Source organism: Cyrtonyx montezumae, unplaced genomic scaffold, assembly GCF_038088225.1.
Source record: "Cyrtonyx montezumae isolate F1298 unplaced genomic scaffold, pur_monq_1.0 scaffold_53, whole genome shotgun sequence".
NCBI classification, from domain to species: domain Eukaryota; kingdom Metazoa; phylum Chordata; class Aves; order Galliformes; family Odontophoridae; genus Cyrtonyx; species Cyrtonyx montezumae.
In genome coordinates, this window is record NW_027072060.1 from 570437 (window position 1) to 588830 (window position 18394).

The window sequence follows — 18394 nt, forward strand, 5'->3', positions numbered from 1 at the left end:
TTCTGAAAGAGTGGTCAGGCACTGGAATGGCCTGCCTAGGGAGGTGGTTGAGGCACCATCCCTAGTGCTGTTCAAGAAGCGTTTAGATGAGGTGCTAAAGGACTTAATTTAGTAGTTGGGTAGAGATAGTGATAGGAGGATGGTTGGACTAGATGATCTTATAGGTCCTTTCCAACCTTATGAACTTATGAACTTATGAACTTATGAACTTATGAACTTATGAACCTGGTGATGGTATCCTGAATATTTGCACAGATAGTTGGGCTGTGTATCGGGGGCTCACTCTTTGGATCGCGCAGTGGGCCACCCAGGATTGGACTATCCACTCCCGACCGATCTGGGGCAAAGATATGTGGTTAGACATATGGAATGCAGTCAAACACAGAACTGTACGTGTCTACCATGTTTCTGGTCACTGACCCCTTCGGTCACCAGGAAATGATGAAGCCGACACACTGGCCCGAGTTAGATGGGTTGAGAACTCGCCATCTGAGAATATCGCTTACTGGCTTCATCAAAAGCTGCGGCATGCTGGGCAGAAGACCATGTGGGCAGCCGCTAAAGTGTGGGGACTGCCTTTACAACTATCGGACATCGCTCAAGCATGCCGAGACTGTGACGCTTGCTCTAAGGTAAGACCGAGGTCGTTGCCTGAAACTACAGCCCATCTTGCTAGAGGACACAATCCTCTACAGAGGTGGCAGGTTGATTATATTGGGCCCCTCCCTCCGTCTGAGGGGGCGAGATATGCCCTAACCTGTGTCGACACCGCGAGTGGGCTAATGCAGGCCTATCCAGTACCAAAAGCCATCCAGGCATACACTATAAAGGCACTCACAAGGTTGATGGCTGCCTATGGGACACCGCAAGTCATCGAGAGCGACCAAGGAAGTCATTTCACGGGTGCAGTGATACAACGCTGGGCAGAAGAAAATAATATTGAGTGCCGATTCCACTTGCCATATAATCCAACCCGGGCAGGCCTTATTGAACGTTACAATGGTATTCTCAAGGCTGCCCTGAAGACAGACTCTCAGTCCTTGCAGGGGTGGACAAAGAGACTCCATGAGACCCTGCGGGACCTGAATGAAAGACCTAGAGATGGCAGACCCAGTGCCTTGAAAATGTTACAAACAACATGGGCCTCCCCACTTAGGATCCAAATTACGGGCACCGATAATGAAGTGAAACCTCAGATTGGCCGTGAGAACAATCTTCTGCTCCCTGCCCCTGAGGACCTAAACCAGGTACCAATAAAATAAAATGTCCCTGGAAGGTGCAGGTAGGACCACGATGGTGCGGCCTACTTGCACCTTGGGGGAGATTATTGGAGGTGGGGGGTTCGGTAGCCCCTCCGTTAGTAGGTACATGGCCTACTGAAATAATGGTTAACACTCCAGTCTTCATTGCTAAGGGGACCCCTATCGTTTCTCTGTGGCAGATCAGGACACCCCCTTTGGTGCCTGATATAGTCGTACAGCCACAGACATCAGGTCAAAGTGTTTGGTACAGGCGACCAGGGCGTGCCCCTGTGCAAGCTGAAGTGTTAACCCAAGACAGGAATACGGCCTGTATCTTACTCTGGAGAGTGGATTTTCCCCTCTTGGTACCTCTAAAACACTTGTATTACTCCCCATAATTCTATGAGTCGCCAGAAGGTACCAAACAATACTGCGGTGTTCCAGAGTTGTTATAAGACCATGTGCAGCATCTGGTGATGGTCTAACCGGGACTGATGACACATAAGATGGACCTGCACTATGTGATTACATGCTTCCAGTAGATACCACTGAGCACTGGCCCAAAGAAGAGTTCGACTGATGCGCCAATCATCACTCATCTCGGATTACATCAACATGCGCTGCGACGGGCAATTATGTAAGCGTCGTGATGTATTGGGTCTCTGTATCAAGGGGAGCTCACCTTATGGTTACTTGATCAGTGGTTCATGTTGTGAAGGGGTGGAGAGTATGGGATCTGCTGAATCAGGGCCTGAACCACTGATTGGTCACCTGAGGTGAGCACCAAGTCAGCCATGGGGGCACAGGTGAAGGTGATGTACCTGTGTGTGTGGAAGGGGTGGAGCCTGGCTCCACCTCTCCCAAACCCCATTTAAGGGCTGACCACCACCAGGGAAGGATCTCTTCTTGGAGATCCCTCCCACGTGGAGTCCCCTGTGAGCCTTGTCATCATAAAGGTGAGCCATCTTCTCTTTTGTATTATCTGTATACTGTTTGTATAGAGCTACTTAAAATATACCATCCCCTATACTATCTTCTTGCGGAATACTATCATTGGGAGTTATTTACCTTTCAGTGCTGGAAAAATGCATTTTGGACATTGAGATACAAATGTTCAGTAATTCATATGAAGCAGTTTAACTTACAGAAATCAGTACTATAGTCTTAAACTATTATTAGAAATACTTTTTTTTTTTTTTTTGCTATCTTCAAGAAGGCTCATCAGGTTGATAATACAAATGCCAAGGGAAATCTAGACTTAGGAGGATGTACAAATATCTTGTTATTTTTCTGAAAGTCTATATATCTTGCTGTAGTTGTACTATGGGTGGGAAAGGGTGGCAAAGAGTAGGAAAGTAGATGGTGAGAAAGTTTGTTCCTAGAATAAAATTACTAGGTTACATTCTATGAACTTGGTGGTTTACTGTAGTTCTTGGCATTGTATTTCAGCTGTACATTGTACACCTGCACTGGGATACTATTTGTAATGCTTAATTTCTGAAAATACCACTTCAGAAGTGAAATATCACCTTTTTGCGTGGCATATACAGATGTGCTTATTTGTTTAAATGTGCAGTTAGAGATTAAAATAGTGAGATGAGGATTTTCTGCTTGTTTTACAGACTTATCTACAATCAAGTACATGACCATGGGGGATATGAAGACCCCAGATTTTGATGATCTTCTTGCAGCCTTTGACATACCAGATGTGGTTGACCCAAAAGCAGCTATTGAATCTGGACATGATGATCATGAAAGCCACATAAAACAAAATGTACATACAGATGACGATTCTCATACACTATCATCATCTGATGTTGGTGTGAGTGTCATTGTGAAAAATGTACGTACTATTGATTCTTCAGAAAGTGTAGACAAGGATGGTCACCATTCCACAGGCAATGGCTTGCATAACGGCTTTCTAATATCCTCAACTCTTGATAGTTACAGTAAAGATGAAAGCAAGTCATTTAAAGATGAGTCAACTTCTGAGACTGCACTGAAGGATTCGGCTTTCAACCAGTTTAGTCCAATTTCAAGTGCTGAAGAATTTGATGATGATGAAAAAATTGAGGTAGATGATCTTCCAGATAATGAAGAGATGTGTGCAAATTTCAGAGCAAATATCTTGACAGGTTCTGTATCTCAGCAGGAATATGACAAACTAAAGGCACTTGGGGGAGAGAATTTGATTACATCTGGTTTCTCAGTTTCAAGTAGTATAGATAAAAGTAAAGTTTCTAAACGAGTGACAGAGACAAATTCTGTGAATTTACGTATCTATGAGCCTTTCAAAGCTCACAAGGCAGAGGACAAATTGCCAAAAGACAATTCTGAGAAACTTCTTGAAAACAGAGTTCTTGATGGGAAACTGAGCACTGAAAAAAGTGAAACAAATCTTGCCAGCATTTCAGAGTCCAAAGCAAAGTCATCAGCAAAGCTTTCTTCATGCATTGCTGCAATTGCAGCACTGAGTGCTAGAAAGGCAGCTACAGATACCAGTAAAGATTTACAGTCTAATTCAGGAGAGTCTTTTCCATTACCAAAACATATGAGTGAAAGTCCCCCAGCTATTGAAAAATCACCTGAATCTCAGAGTCTTACTGATGGTGTTAAAAAGCCATCTGTTAGACCACCTGATAGTCCCAGAAGTGTATCAAGTGAAAACAGTAGCAAAGGGTCTCCATCTTCTCCTGCAGGGTCCACACCAGCAATTCCTAAAGTTCGCATAAAAACCATCAAGACTTCCTCTGGGCAGATCAAGAGAACTGTTACTAGAGTGTTGCCAGAAGTTGATTTGGACTCTAGTAAAAAAACAGAGCAGAGTGCTTCTATGGTAACTTCCATGACATCCCTTCTGTCTTCACCAACTTCTGCTGCTGTTCTTTCCTCTTCTCCTAGAGCTCCTCTCCAGTCTGCTGTTGTCACCAATGCAGTTGCATCTGCAGAACTTGCACCAAAGCAGGTCACTATCAAACCTGTGGCTACTGCCTTTCTCCCAGTTTCAGCAGTTAAAACAGCAGGTTCACAAGTTATTAATTTGAAGCTTGCTAACAATACTACAGTGAAAGCCACTGTGCTATCTGCTGCTTCCGTGCAGAGTGCCAGTAGTGCCATTATAAAAGCTGCCAACGCAATACAGCAGCAGACTGTTGTGGTGCCAGCATCCAGCCTTGCCAGTGCTAAACTTGTGCCAAAGACAGTCCATCTTGCCAACCTTAATCTTCTGCCTCAAGGTGCTCAAACCACCTCTGAACTCCGACAAGTGCTAACGAAACCCCAGCAACAAATAAAGCAGGCAATAATTTCTGCAGCAGTCTCACAGCCTTCTAAAAAGGTGTCTCGAGTCCAGGTGGTGTCATCTCTACAGAGTTCTGTAGTGGAAGCATTTAACAAGGTGCTGAGTAGCGTCAACCCTGTCCCAGTTTACATTCCCAACCTTAGTCCCCCTGCCAGTGCTGGAATAATGTTACCGACACGAGGTTACAAGTGCTTGGAGTGCGGCGACTCCTTTGCTCTTGAGAAGAGCCTGACTCAACATTATGATAGGAGGAGTGTGCGAATTGAAGTGACTTGCAATCACTGTACAAAGAATTTAGTTTTCTACAACAAATGCAGTCTTCTTTCACATGCTCGTGGACACAAGGAAAAAGGAGTTGTAATGCAGTGTTCGCACCTGATTTTAAAACCAGTCCCAGCAGATCAAATGATAACATCTCCTTCAAGCAATACTGTTACGTCTATGCTTCAAAGTCCAGTGGGAGTTGGTGCACACACTGTAACTAAGATACAGTCTGGCACAACAGGAATAGTCATATCAGCCCCAGCAAGTACACCCATCGTTCCAGCCATGCCACTAGATGAAGATCCATCAAAACTCTGTAGACATGGTCTAAAGTGTTTGGAGTGCAGTGAAGTTTTCCAGGATGAGACATCTCTTGCTACACATTTCCAGCAGGCTGCAGACACAAGTGGACAAGTAGAGTATCATATGTTTAAATTCCAATGTTTTGCCTATAATCCTAGGAGACTTTGGAAATGTTATTTTATTTTTTATTTAGATGTTAATTCTCTGAACCTCCATGATTAAAAACATAAACTTAAAACAACAAAAAATTTGCAAGCAGTTTTATAGTGAGTTAACATTTTTAAATAAGAGTTTTCTTAGAATTTTTTAGGCCTTGAAGTCTAAAATTTCCAGTTTTTCCATTTTTACTAAAATTAGCATTAGCTTTGTTGCAGCTAAATATTATAATACTGAAATTCATAATGGTCTCTATTATTTTTAACGGGTTTTTTTGTGCTTTGAAATGTGATTGTCCACAAACCACTTAATTGGCACCTTCATTAACAGCACACCAGTTTAACTGAAGTAATTAATTCTTGATTTGTCCTTGGCTTTTATTATTTTCATACAGCACTATAAGTGAGTGTGACGTTCATGTTACATACAAGGACTCTAGTAACTAATAAATTGCACATTGATTCTGCTGGAAGGATATGTGTTTTTCTGTCTTCATGTCTTTTATAATCAGAAAGTAGTATTCACTAGCATGTATTTCTTGCTGTGATCATTTGTTCACTTCTGTTGGCTTTCATTTCCTCTTACAATTGCTCATGAGTTAAAATACATTAGCAAAGAATTTTAAAATTGTTTATACAATGCCTGATCTGAAAGAAACACATAATTCAATAAAAGTTAGTATTAATCATTGTGCAATGTATTTTATAATCCTGTAAGAATTGAGATCATTAATTAAATTATGCTGTGCCAATTAAAAGGGATTCTGGTGTGTTTCAAAACATTCAGTTAATCTTGATGTAACAGCTTGTGGCTGCACATCAGCAAGGAGCTGAAAGGCTCTATCCCTGCTCAGACCAATCAAGCCAGGAATGCCCTGGGAATATTCTTGGAATCTTACAGCAGCGTGCAGGATAAGGGTTTAAGTCCTTAAGTTAAGAAGGTAGCTCTTCTGCTGATGCATATTAGATTTATCTTTTTTTCTTTTTTTTTTTCTCCATAATAGGTCCATTAACGATTATTTGTGATATAATAAGATCCAGTAGTCCTTGGGAGACCCCTTCAGTGCTTGGTACTATGAAAACAAAGAATTTAAAAGGCAGTCCATAAGCGTGACAAACCAAATAGATGAGACCAACAAATACAGTGAAAATAGGTTAGGAGGATGATGCAAGAATAAAATGAAAAAAATAGAGCAACAGAGATTAAATACTAAAAAGTACTTGCTTTCTGTGGGGCCTGTCTTAGTATGTCCAAGGAAACAGCTTGGCCTTTCTTGCTTCCTCTTCCCAGTGTTTTTTTTTTGCCCTGTTGCTGCAGAGTTTGCTCTGTGTGCACATCCTGTTAGTTAATGTCTACCCTAGTGCATTTACTGTGGGAAAGCAATGAAGTCATCATACAATGACAAAATGCAACATCAGTTAAGTAGAAAGATGAATAAGGGTGCACAGATACTGGCCACTGATGTCTTTGTATCTCTTGTTGGAAACTCACTGTCTTATGAGGACTGAGGTATGAACAAGGCCTTAATACCTGCTTAGTAGGGTGTGCATTTCCATATTTAAAAAGAAAAAAGCAATTTTCATATCATTCCATTTTAAAAGAACATTATTAATTGTTAATAAACATAGTTTTAAGTGTTTGTTAAACTATCCTCTTAAAAATGAATTAAATATTTTTCTTAGCCGTATAGCAACATCATGGAAGCCATTCAACTGAAGGGTTGCTTTAGTGAAAGCAGTACCTCCTGCTTTTTTGTCTTTTCATCCCCTCATCAGCTAGCATGTGCATCTCTGCAAGAGTAGTGTGCGCTGAAGAAAGTCTCTGTATAAGTGTTTATTAATAAATTTCAGTATATCTTTGTGATATGTTGCCTCTCTAAAAGCTTGAAAAAGAATTATTCTGATTTCTGTTTTCTTAGTGCTTAATACTGGATTTTTGTTATGAAACTAATTATTTTGGGAGGAGAAAACAAAAGCTAGATAAAATATTTTCATTTGAGGAGGAAGAAAAAGATAAAAATATTTTGACTTTGCAACTTATCATTCTTAGGAGCCCACCTAATTACTCTTAAAATGGAAATTGCACTTGTATGTGTTACGTATAATTCTTGTTGTAAAGGTAGAATGTTTATTTTAAAATAAAAAATAGTAAAACATCTTTAGCAATTAAAAAATGTTCCCTATAACATTGTTACCTTTCTGCAATATCTCACTTATGTTAATAATCCTGTTAAAAGGAATGAGACTACTCAGTGATGGGTTTCATGGCTGAATGAAGCCCTAACTTACTGGGGAAACAAACCAGTAAGCCTGGGCTAATTCATGTTAATATTCATCTTATTTACAGCTGTGAGTGTATTGTTCTTGTGGATGCTGCATAGCTTATTTACCTTTATATTCATCGTTCTTTTCTATCTTTATTTTCCACCTCCACAATTTTTTTTTATCCAACCCTTTTTTTCTGAAACTTTGACTTCAAATTCAGGCAGGTAATGATTTTCAGAAACTGTTTAATTTTAGTATGGGTTGGAATGAGAGAACTAGAATTTAATGCCACCTTAAGCCCAGAATAAAATGGTAGGCAGAAGTGAATTTCAGAATTTCACAGTAGATTCTTCTTGTTCTACAGTAATCAGTTTCAATTAAATATTTTACTGTACTTTTCAGACTAGCAAACCAGTAGCCCTAACAAATAGCATTTCTGGCATTTTGTGTCAATCTGAATTACTGACGTGGCAGATGAATCTTGCAGACTGCTTGTTGCAGAATTGGAGATACACTTATTTAGGGTTGGAATGTTGTATGGCTGTCAAGTAGGGTAGCATCCAGGTTTCTTTTTATACTCTTTTGGAAGGACTATGAAAACACTCTATTTAAGAAGCTTTGTTTTGCTGTTTTCTTACATAATATAAAACTCCATCTTCAGTATTACATTGCAGCTTAATACATATATGACAAAAGTTACATTTTAAGAATGGTACTGAAGCTGAGTAAATGCAGCAAATGTATGTTAAGCCAAGTTATGGTAAGTTGGGCTTTGGCCACCTGTGACCCTGAGCTGAAGACAAAGTTAGCATCCCAAAGCAGTTCTGTGCAGTGTCATAAGGTTCAGACCGTGGCTATTGGTCAGTTGAGAACAAACACTAGCATTTCAGTGGTTAACTACATGTGTTTGAGCACAATTTCAGTCTTCCTGTGTTGTAGAGGTTCTAATCAGGGTGATAGTACAAAATGGCTGCAGATCATCCATCTCAAGACCAAGCTTTCTGTGATCTCGATGCTATCTACTAATTCTTTAGTCTGGTGGTAGTGCTAATATTGAACCTGAATTTGGAGAATGGTAGATTTTCTTGGTTAACTTCCACTGTTTTAAAGTTTTGCATTTTGCTATCTTTGTCTCATCGGGACATTTGAGAACTATGTTTGGATGGAGATAGTGTTCAAACATAATGTGGTGATCACAAAGTAAACATTAAAGTAAAACATATGGAAGAACACATCTGCTTCAGATTGTGTGACCTTAAGATATTTCATGTTAACATTTCTTCCGAAAATAAATGATTAAAAAAATTTCACAACTATTTGTATGCAGCCTCAAGAAAGCATTTAGTTGAAAAGAAAAAAAAAATGGAGTGTACAGATCCTGGTACAAAAATACTCTTGTTCTTATCAGTAATATTGTCAGTATATAAGGCAATTAAAAATTTATTTTAGACCTTGGTATTAAACAGGGTTCTATTTGAAAAAATAAATAATAAATTGGCAGTGACTGTAAAGGTTTTGTGCTTCAATTGTTGCAGTTAGGATTTGTCTCTTGCTGATTAAATGGAAACAGGTGATTTTTTTGTACTGGCAAAGTTGCCAATACTAGTAAGGCAGACTTCTATGAAACCTATTTGTAGCAGTGTAGTATTTCTACAATAGTAGCTTTGATTCTGCTACTGTATGCTCTGAATCTTACCATTTTTAAAAGACTTCAAGGAGTCTGGCCTGAATTGGAAGAAGGGAGTGACTTTTGGTGAAGCCTCAGTAAGAAACTGTTTTACTTCTTTCTGTAAGAAACTGTTTTAATGTGAGGAGAAGGATTTTCTTAATTATTTGAAGATTTCTTTATCCATAGGTTAGTAAATAATTTTTAATACAACTCTTGTTTTGTTTATATTCTTGCAAAATGTACACTTCATTCCATTTGCAAGATTTTTATGGATAACACCGCTAAAAATATGTAAATATCATGTTCAAAAGTACCCATGTCACGAAGGAGTCTTAGATTTGCTGTTAAATCTTCCTAAAAAGATTTAGGCCCCTTATACTAGTAAGGGCCCCACTTAGGCCCCTTGCACTAGTAAGGTAATCTTGTGAGGCACCTAAATAAAATTTAAATAAACTAACATGCATCTTCTATGGTCAGTGGTGAATGAAAGAGCTTCGTTGTTTCAGAATCTGGCCCAGAATGCCAATATATCTAGTGCCAGTTGCTACGAGGTTAGTCAGTAGAGTTTGAATTTAGACCTTGCCTACTTATTTTGGCTCACATCAGTCATAGCATTTAACCTTTTATTTATATTACAGTGTTTGACATGAGAAATTCTGTATAGCTGAACCCAACCTTTTGTTTAATCTATTTTGGTTTATTGTTTAGAAGACATGCAATGTCTGCCAGATGCTGCTTCCTAACCAGTGCAGTTTTGCATCACACCAGAGAATTCATCAGCATAAATCTCCATACACGTGTCCTGAATGTGGAGCAATCTGCAGATCTGTCCACTTCCAGACTCATGTCACTAAGAACTGCCTGCATTATACTCGAAGAGTTGGTTTTCGGTCAGTATTGTGATTACTTTAATTATCAATTTATATGTAATTTATGCTTTCAAAAGTAATTTTCCATTTTCATAAACATTGTTTGTAGAATACAGCTTCATTGGTTTAAGGTTGTCTTGGCAATAATTCTATTAGTACTATAAATTTTTGAGTAAATACTACATTAGAATTCAGCTTTGTTTTGAGCATCTGCTCTTGTATATTATTAAATTAGCTAATCTCATCCAGCCATAAAATGTCAGATTCAAGGCTTCACAGTTTCTAAGGTCTAGAAAATTCAGATGTATTTTCTTAATTTCAGGTTCATAACAGGCTTCTTGGTTTTTTTTTTTTTTTTTTTTTTCCAGAACATTGAATTTTAGACTATTCTTTCTGGTAGAAATATTCTTATGTTTTGCATATTCTTATTTTCTACCAGAATTTATTATCAGGCTATGAATGAGCATACTGCACCTGTCTAGTAGCACAACTAGAACAACTTTGTCAAGTCCTTTTTAATCTATTTGCTGTAGGAAGGGAAGATTCTTCTACTTTACACCACTTAAAGATTACCTTTCTCACTCCAACAGCCTATTCTGTTTCCTCATCTTTACTCTTTGGTTTTCCTTTTATTCTTTTGTTTCCCTGTAATGGCAACTCACTAAGAAAACAGGGATCAGATGCATTTTGTGGAAATGTTGCATTTTGAAAGGCATGAGAGTTGTTTTATCTTGGAATGTTGCTGACTGACTGGCAGACAGCACAGCGAGGGATGGAGGAGCAGCCCATAGTACTCTGCTCAGCCCTCCTCAGACATCGCTATTCCATCCTATCTGACTACAGAAAGGCAAGTTAGAATCCCACCCAACAGATAGCCTCTTCTCCCTCACAGTACCTGTTCCTATGCTGGGATGGCTGTGACATCTTCCTCTCAGTAAGAAAGCATTTTTCCTGCATCAGGCCAGCTGCTGCAGCAGTTGATTCTCAGTCTGAATCCATGGTCTGACATGACTCTCATCTTTTCATGTTTCTTTGGATTCTTTTATTCACGTCTCCCAAGCACAGCAGTCTTTTTTATTATATATTTTGTACATCTACCTCATCTACTCTCCTGCTCTTTTTCCTTACCCGTGTCTCTTAATATCATCTTCAGGGACTGCTGACCTGCATCAATGACACGAGAAAATCCATAAATCCTTCATGGGGAATCATTGTAATGTTACTGAATTTCTCAAGATTTACCATTAACATCTCATGTCACACTAAGTCAATTGCTTTATTTGGAGATACCAAACCAAAAATGCCTAGGCAAAGAGAAGCAGTATCCAGGAGAATGTAAGGCCTTCCTTGTTGTGCTCCTCATCACTTGGACCTTTCACTGGGAACCACAGCCTATTCTGCCTTTCCAAAGGATTTATGAAGCAGCTTCATGTCAGTGGTCCAGGCGAGTTGTCTGACATAAACCAGCTGAACATCTCAGCCTTAAGTTGAATTGCATCCTTGCATGTTGAGAACAAAGGTGATACAGCACTTAAGGAAAGGAAGGTTTGGGCCTTATGAATTGCTTTAACATACAACAGTGGATGCTGAGGATTATTTATGACTTTGTATCACTAGAGAATAAAAGCCAGGCAATGGAGAAGGGAAGGATGAGATGGGACCCAACTCTGCTGAGTGACAACACAGCAGTGGGGCTCTGGGGGCTTGCTGCAATGAGAGGGCCACACTCTGCCACTACAAAGACTGGAAAAGGTGAAGGCCTTTTACTTTAGAAAATGCACTGGGAAGTGGAGTACAGATAGATATAAACTGAATTAGTATTATTAGGAACATATATTAAGTGCTTAAAAAAGAAAGGGTGATATTTCATAAAATTCAAAGGTGGGACATTTTAAAGGAAAAATGATTATTGAGTGCAATTTTTAACTATTTCCTGCTTTATTGCTATCATCAAAGCATGAAAATTGTTGGAAAATTGTGTGATGTTTATACAAAAATCATACTACCATGATGCAAAAATTATTATTTTGGAAGCTAGAGTTCTTCCAGGTATAAATTGTAAAACCCTTACTGCAAAATACCAATCAATTAGAAATTTGTTGATTTGAGAGATGATGTAATTGCTTATTGCAGCATATTCTTGTACTTATCAGGTAGCACTTAGTTCTCGAGGTGCATGAAATTAAAAGGGGCTGTTGTGTGTAGAAATGCTTGTGCTAATTTAAATTCAATTTTTTAATAATTTTATTTTAGAATAGATGTAGAAAGGTCATAAATTTTCAACACCGAAGAAGCACGTTTTGAAAAATACTTTCTGGATTCCAATCTAATACATTCATGTGATTGTAGATATTCAGTTTAGTTGTCCTGAATTTAAATTTACTCTTTTTTTTTTTTTGTTGTTAATCCAAGCAAATCAATTACTAGTACCAAAGATTGTTAATATTATGACTTCATTAAATCTAAACAAGATAAATGGTCTAAATGTTTTGCTTACTGGTTTTTCATTTTGGTGGTAATGGTGTACCTTGCACAATCCACTGCATGTGAAAAAAGCGTATTTTGTAAAACTTTACAAATTTACAAAGCATTATTTTCACAATCAATGGAATATTTCTTTGTTGACACTTCTATCTATTCTGTTGTAATCCCATGAAACATTTTCTGACTTCATATCTCTTATATTTACAAAGTTAAATTTGGGAAATTGCTTCTCTTCTCCTTTTTGATATGCAAATATCTACTTATATTGATTCCTACTCTGTCATTCATACTTTTAAATTGACAGAATAATGTAGTTTTAATGTATATATATAATAATGTAGTTCTGGTCATGTATATATGCTTACCTCTTTCACTTGCTTGAAAACCAGTGTTGATTCCATGTCTTGCAGTATACTTTTTGCTAGGCTGAACTGACTCTTCTCCACTCTTTTTTTGCAGCTGCGTTCATTGCAATGTTGTATACTCTGATGTGGCGGCACTCAAGTCTCATATTCAAGGTTCTCATTGTGAAGTCTTTTACAAATGTCCTATCTGTCCCATGGCATTTAAATCTGCTCCCAGCACACATTCCCATGCCTATACACAACACCCGGGTATCAAGATAGGCGAACCAAAGTAAGCAAAATTAATCTTTTACTGTACTTGTCTGCATTTTAATAACTTATGAAATTGCATTCTGTCCTGTGCTTACGAAACCATAAGTACCATACAACCAACAATTTGTCATCTGTTTGGTAACATGTGGTGTTCTTGTGATATTTTCATGAGTTTTTAGCTAGGAATTTGTCTAAAATTAAATTTTCATCAACAGCAATATCAGTTCTTTAAACACAGCGCTACAGTAAAGTAATGCAGTAAAAGAGGGGAGATTTAAGTTGGATGTGTGGGGTAAACTCTTTGCTAAGAGGTGGCAAGGCACTGGAACTGCTGCCTAGAGCTGTGGGTGCCCCACCCTTGGACATACCCAAAGCCATTGATGGGGCCCTTTGCAGCCTGAGCTGGTGGAGGGCACCCAGCCCACAGCAGGAGTGGAGCTGCAGGGGCGTAGGGGTCCCCTCTAACTGAACCATGCTGTAATCATTCTGCGAATTACCAAAGTAATTCAGACAGACTACTAGTGTGTTGCTTATCCTTGGATTTTAGTCTATTTATATACATTTTTACTGCAAATAAAGAAAGTGTGAAAAAGAACTACTACAGCTCATCAGCACATCTGTAGCAGCTTCCACAACAACTGGCTGAAGAAGTCAAAAAAAGTGATTTATTTTTTTTCTTTCATGTCATGTGCTTAAACACAGCTGTCTGGTAGATGAATTTGGAAGGTTGATTCTTTCAGTGCTGGCAGCGCTCAGGGGTTGAGGTGTGTGCTTGTGGGGGGACCTCCAGGCAGCAGTGGCACACCTTGGAGCATACACTGCTAGTGCCTTACATTGTTTCATGCAAGCTGCGAGCTCTGGGAGCAGTGTGCTGGGTTTTAGCTCCACTAAGGCTGTTGCATTACAAGAACAAGCCCAGACTATTTGGTGAGAGGTGCTGGCTATTAGCCTTGCCCAGGGCTGCCCTCCAGTTCAGGAGGAAAATATCCACAGAGCTATACTGTTACTTCTTGTGATACACAAGTTCTTTTTTCTGGATTAAGGTTGAACTGTTACCATTCTGCAGCTGGGAAGGTTGCACATAACATTAGTAAGTACTTCACTGAAGGCAGCAAGGAGCATAATTAGGAACTGAGATCCAGATCTCAGTTCTACAGATGTTAAATATTCAGAGACTCCACTGCAGTCAGTGGGAGCTGCAGGTGCAACACACATGAAATTCAGACTTGATTCGGCACAGATCACAACTCAGTATTTCCAATCACAGCCTTTCTTCTACCTTCTGCCTCTGTTGGTACAAGTGTGGTGCTGAAAGTAAATATTCCACTAAACTCCATTACATTTCTCTGAAGAGCACAGAGCACACTGTGAGCACCACAGAACATTATAACAAACAGTAGACATACATATATAAGGGGGTGTCCTGATCTGTCATAGAGTTATGATATGGGTGCCTTTAGCAATAAAGACTGGAGTGTTGACCACAATATCAGCAGGCCATGTACCAATTACCGGAGAGATTATCGAACCCCCCACCTCCAATAATCTCCCCCAAGGTGCAAGTAGGCCACACCATCGTGGTCCTACCTGCACCTTCCAAGGCCATTTTATTCTATTTTATTCTGGTTTTAGGTTCTCAGGGGCAGGGAGCAGAAGATTGTTCTCATTGTCAATCTATGGTCTTACCTGGTTATTGGTTCCCATAATTTGGATCCTAAGTGGGGAGGCCCATTTTGTTTGTAACATTTTCAAGGCACTGGGTCTGCAGTCTCTAGGTCCTTCATTCAGGTCTCACAAGGTTTCATGGAGTCTCTTTGTCCACTCCTGCAGAGACTGAGAGTCTGTCTTCAGGGCAGCCTTGAGAATACCATTGTAACATTTGATAAGGCCTGCCCCTGTTGGATTGTATGGCAGGTGGAGTCGCCATTTGATGTTGTTCTCTTCTGCCCAGCGTTGTATCATAGCACCCATGAAGTGACTCCCTTGGTTGTTCTCAATGACTTGTGGTGTCCCATAGGCAGCCATCAATCTCATGAGCGCTTTTAGGGTATATGCCTGGTTTGTTTTTGGTACTGGATAGACCTGCATTAGCCCACTCACAGTGTCGATGCAGGTTAGGGCATATCTCGCCCCCTCAGATCGAGGGAGGGGCTCAGTATAATCAACCTGCCATCTCTGTAGTGGTGTCGTGGTTTTGTGGGTCTGGTTCCGGTATTCCACATCAGAACATCATGTAGGCAGTTAAAGAGTTAACACTGGGTTGGGGAGTGGCAGAGGGGTGGAGCTCCGGACAGGACACCAGGCCCTCTCTCTCAGCGTGCTCTCACGGCTGCCTTGGAGATTCAGCACGAGTGGTTCCCCTGCTGTTATTCCCTAACGTAAGCTCTCAGATTTGGTTTGGAAATGTTGTCTTTCTCAATTGTTCGATTTTATTAGATTTAGTGAAGTTACTGTTCCTTCTCAAATCGTGTCATTGTTCTTCTTTTGGAGACCCATCTATTCCCTCCATTTCCTCCGACTCCCTGGAGCGCACGGCTCTGCTCAAGCAGCTGCGTTGTTTTTTTTTCTCTCTCTTCCTTCTCTGTTTCCCTTGTGTCACTGTCATGGATAACACTGTGACAAGAAGATTGTTTCATCCAGTAAGATGGGCTGTTGTTTCAGGCAACGACCTCGGTCTCATCTTGGAGCAAGCATCACAGTGTCAGCATGCTTAAGCAATGTTGGATAGTTGTACTAGCAGTCCCCATGCTTTAGCAGCTGCCCACATTGTCTTCTGTCCAGCATGCCATGATTTTGGTGTAAACAGTGGGCAATGTTCTCAGATGGTGAGTTCTCAACCCATCTAACTGAGGCCAGTCTGTCGGCTTCATCATTTCCTGGTGACTGTAGGAGTCAGTGACCAGAAACATGGTAGACATGTACAGTCCTGTGTTTAACTGTATTCCCTGTTATAGGTGTGAAGAACAATACACACCAATCGTTACCAACAGTAAAAGATTTATTGAGCAAGCAATAAACAAGCGAAACAGCGCTGGGTGGCCGGGAGTCTCCGCTCCACCAGAGGCGCGCAACGGGAGCCTCCCGATCCCACTTTTTATTGTCTCTTATCTCTGCATTCGTGTTTATCTTTTTCTTCCTGGGCTGCGCTGGCTGTTATGTGGGGGTCGTTCTCTGCCACCTGGTGATTGAGATGAAAAGGGCCGTAGTCCTCTTCAGCTTCAATCATGCACACTTAAGAGGAGATTTTCACTTATTTTTCTTTTTCAGTTTCTTTAGAAGTTCACTGCTATCTGTTGTTCGTTGTCCAGGTGTTAGAACTAAGCGCTGTGGCTCCAACTTACACAAATTCCAAAGTTCTTAAACAAAACATTTATACATCTATTTTGAGACTTCTACAAACTGCATAGTTTTGAGAAAGCAAAACACTGAAAAACACAGACACATCTGTCTCAAGTCGGTTTAATTAACAAATACAGCACTCATTTTTATCACATTCCCTATGTCTAATCACATATCTTTACCCAAGATTGGTTGGGCGTGGATAGTCCTGGGTAGCCCACTGCATGATCCAAAGAGTGAGCCCCCAGTACACAGCCCAACTATTCTTGCAGATATCCAGGACACTGTCAACAGGTTCTTTGGTTATAACCATCCACACAGCTTGCAGCTCTGCCCACTGGCTACTCTGATCATCCCCCTCTTCGAACCAGATTGTGTCTGTGGCAGGATGGTATGCTACTGCTCTTCACTTACTTGGGTTGCCCTTGCTGGACCCATCCTTGTACCAGACATCTTCAGGAATGGGATATTTTCCTTCCTGGATGGGACTCTTCTGTGGCGGAGGAACCAAGGTTTCTTTTGGTGCATCACTGTGATACGTCACTTGGCCTAGAATCTTTTGAAACTCTTCTTTCAATGGTGATGAAGACAGACTATTCCTCAGACTGAGATACGTGACCCATCGTGTCACCATCTGTGCCTGGGCCACCCCTGTCTTAGGAAGGTGGGTTAGAGCTCTTACCCACCCCTGAATTGGCAGAGTGGTCTTAACTATGACTTAGGCCATCTGGGTTATTGGCTCTACCGCTTGTAATGCGGAATAGGCAGCCAATAACTGTTTTTCAATCATACTACTGCCTCTCTTCTGCTCCATGCCTGACCTGAGACCAGACATCAATGGGGGTCCAAACAGAACTCTGATACTCTGACATTGCCACAGGCCCAAGCCAAAGCCATCCTGAGTAACATGTCTGAGAGGATAGGACTGAATATACCCAATGCCTGGACTTGTTTAACCACCAGTTTTGCTTGTTGAAAGGCGTCCTGTTCTGCTCTCCCCCAATCCCATGATTGCCCCTCTTTTGTGAGTCTATACAAAGGTCTCAGCAGCTGCACTAAATGAGGTATAAAGGAACTACAGTATCCCAGTATACCTAGAAATTCCTGCAGCTGCTTTGGTGTTGTAGGGACTGGGAATGCCTGAAACTTATCTATGATGGCACTGGGTAGTACTTTGGTCTTTCCTGACCAGACTACCCCCAGAAATTTTACAGACAGGCCTGGACTTTGCACTTTTTGAGGATTTATAGCCTGTCCTCTATCTCATATGTAGGTGGTTAATGAATCTGCTGTCTCTCCTACCGCCTCCAGAAAGTCTGATGTTAACAATAGATCACCAGTGTAGTGGTATAGGTTGACATTATTCAGTTTTCTCCAATTAGATTGGTCTCACGCCACCAAGTTTTGACATGGTGAATGCACATACCCCTCTGGCAGGACCTGAACAGTCCACTGCCTACATCCCCATGTAAATGCAAATTGATCTTATGATTCAGCAATCAGAATACTGAAGAATGCATTTGCTAAATCTAGGACACAATGGCATGTGTTGATTTCCCTAATGAGTGCGTCCATTGGGGAAGCAATATTGGGTATGGCCGCATGGATAGGTGGTGTGACCTTATTCAATTCCATATAATCCACCTTCGATCTCCATGTTCCATTGGATTTTCACACTGGACATATGGGGGAATTGTATGGGTTGTGTGTACATCTTATAATGCCTACTTGTTTCTTGTTTCTGCACTGTCCTTGATATTTCATCTTGTCCCCCTGGGAGTCTATACTGTCTTACATTAGTAATCCAGTGCAGTTTCAGCAAACAAATGGGCTCATGTTTCACATGGCCCCTCAATATTGTTTGTATCACACCAATACTAATGTATC

At 40.4% G+C, this 18394-nt stretch overlaps 1 protein-coding gene across 7 annotated transcripts in view; it reads left to right on the top strand.

The window, feature by feature from the left end:
- Nucleotides 1–2880: 2880 nt before the first annotated feature.
- LOC136056585 (zinc finger protein 532-like) overlaps nt 2881–18394 on the top strand; it is a 92425-nt gene continuing 76911 nt past the window's right edge. For 3 of the 7 annotated variants that reach the window (XM_065748868.1, XM_065748869.1, XM_065748870.1), the window contains exon 1: nt 2881–5220. In XM_065748868.1, coding sequence (XP_065604940.1) covers nt 2884–5220 — 2337 coding nt within the window. In that variant the 5' untranslated portion in view covers nt 2881–2883. Of the gene's footprint in view, nt 5221–9906; nt 10089–13010; nt 13188–18394 lie in introns of all 7 variants that reach the window. The other 4 variants (XM_065748864.1, XM_065748865.1, XM_065748866.1 and 1 more) reach the window with 2 other exon arrangements.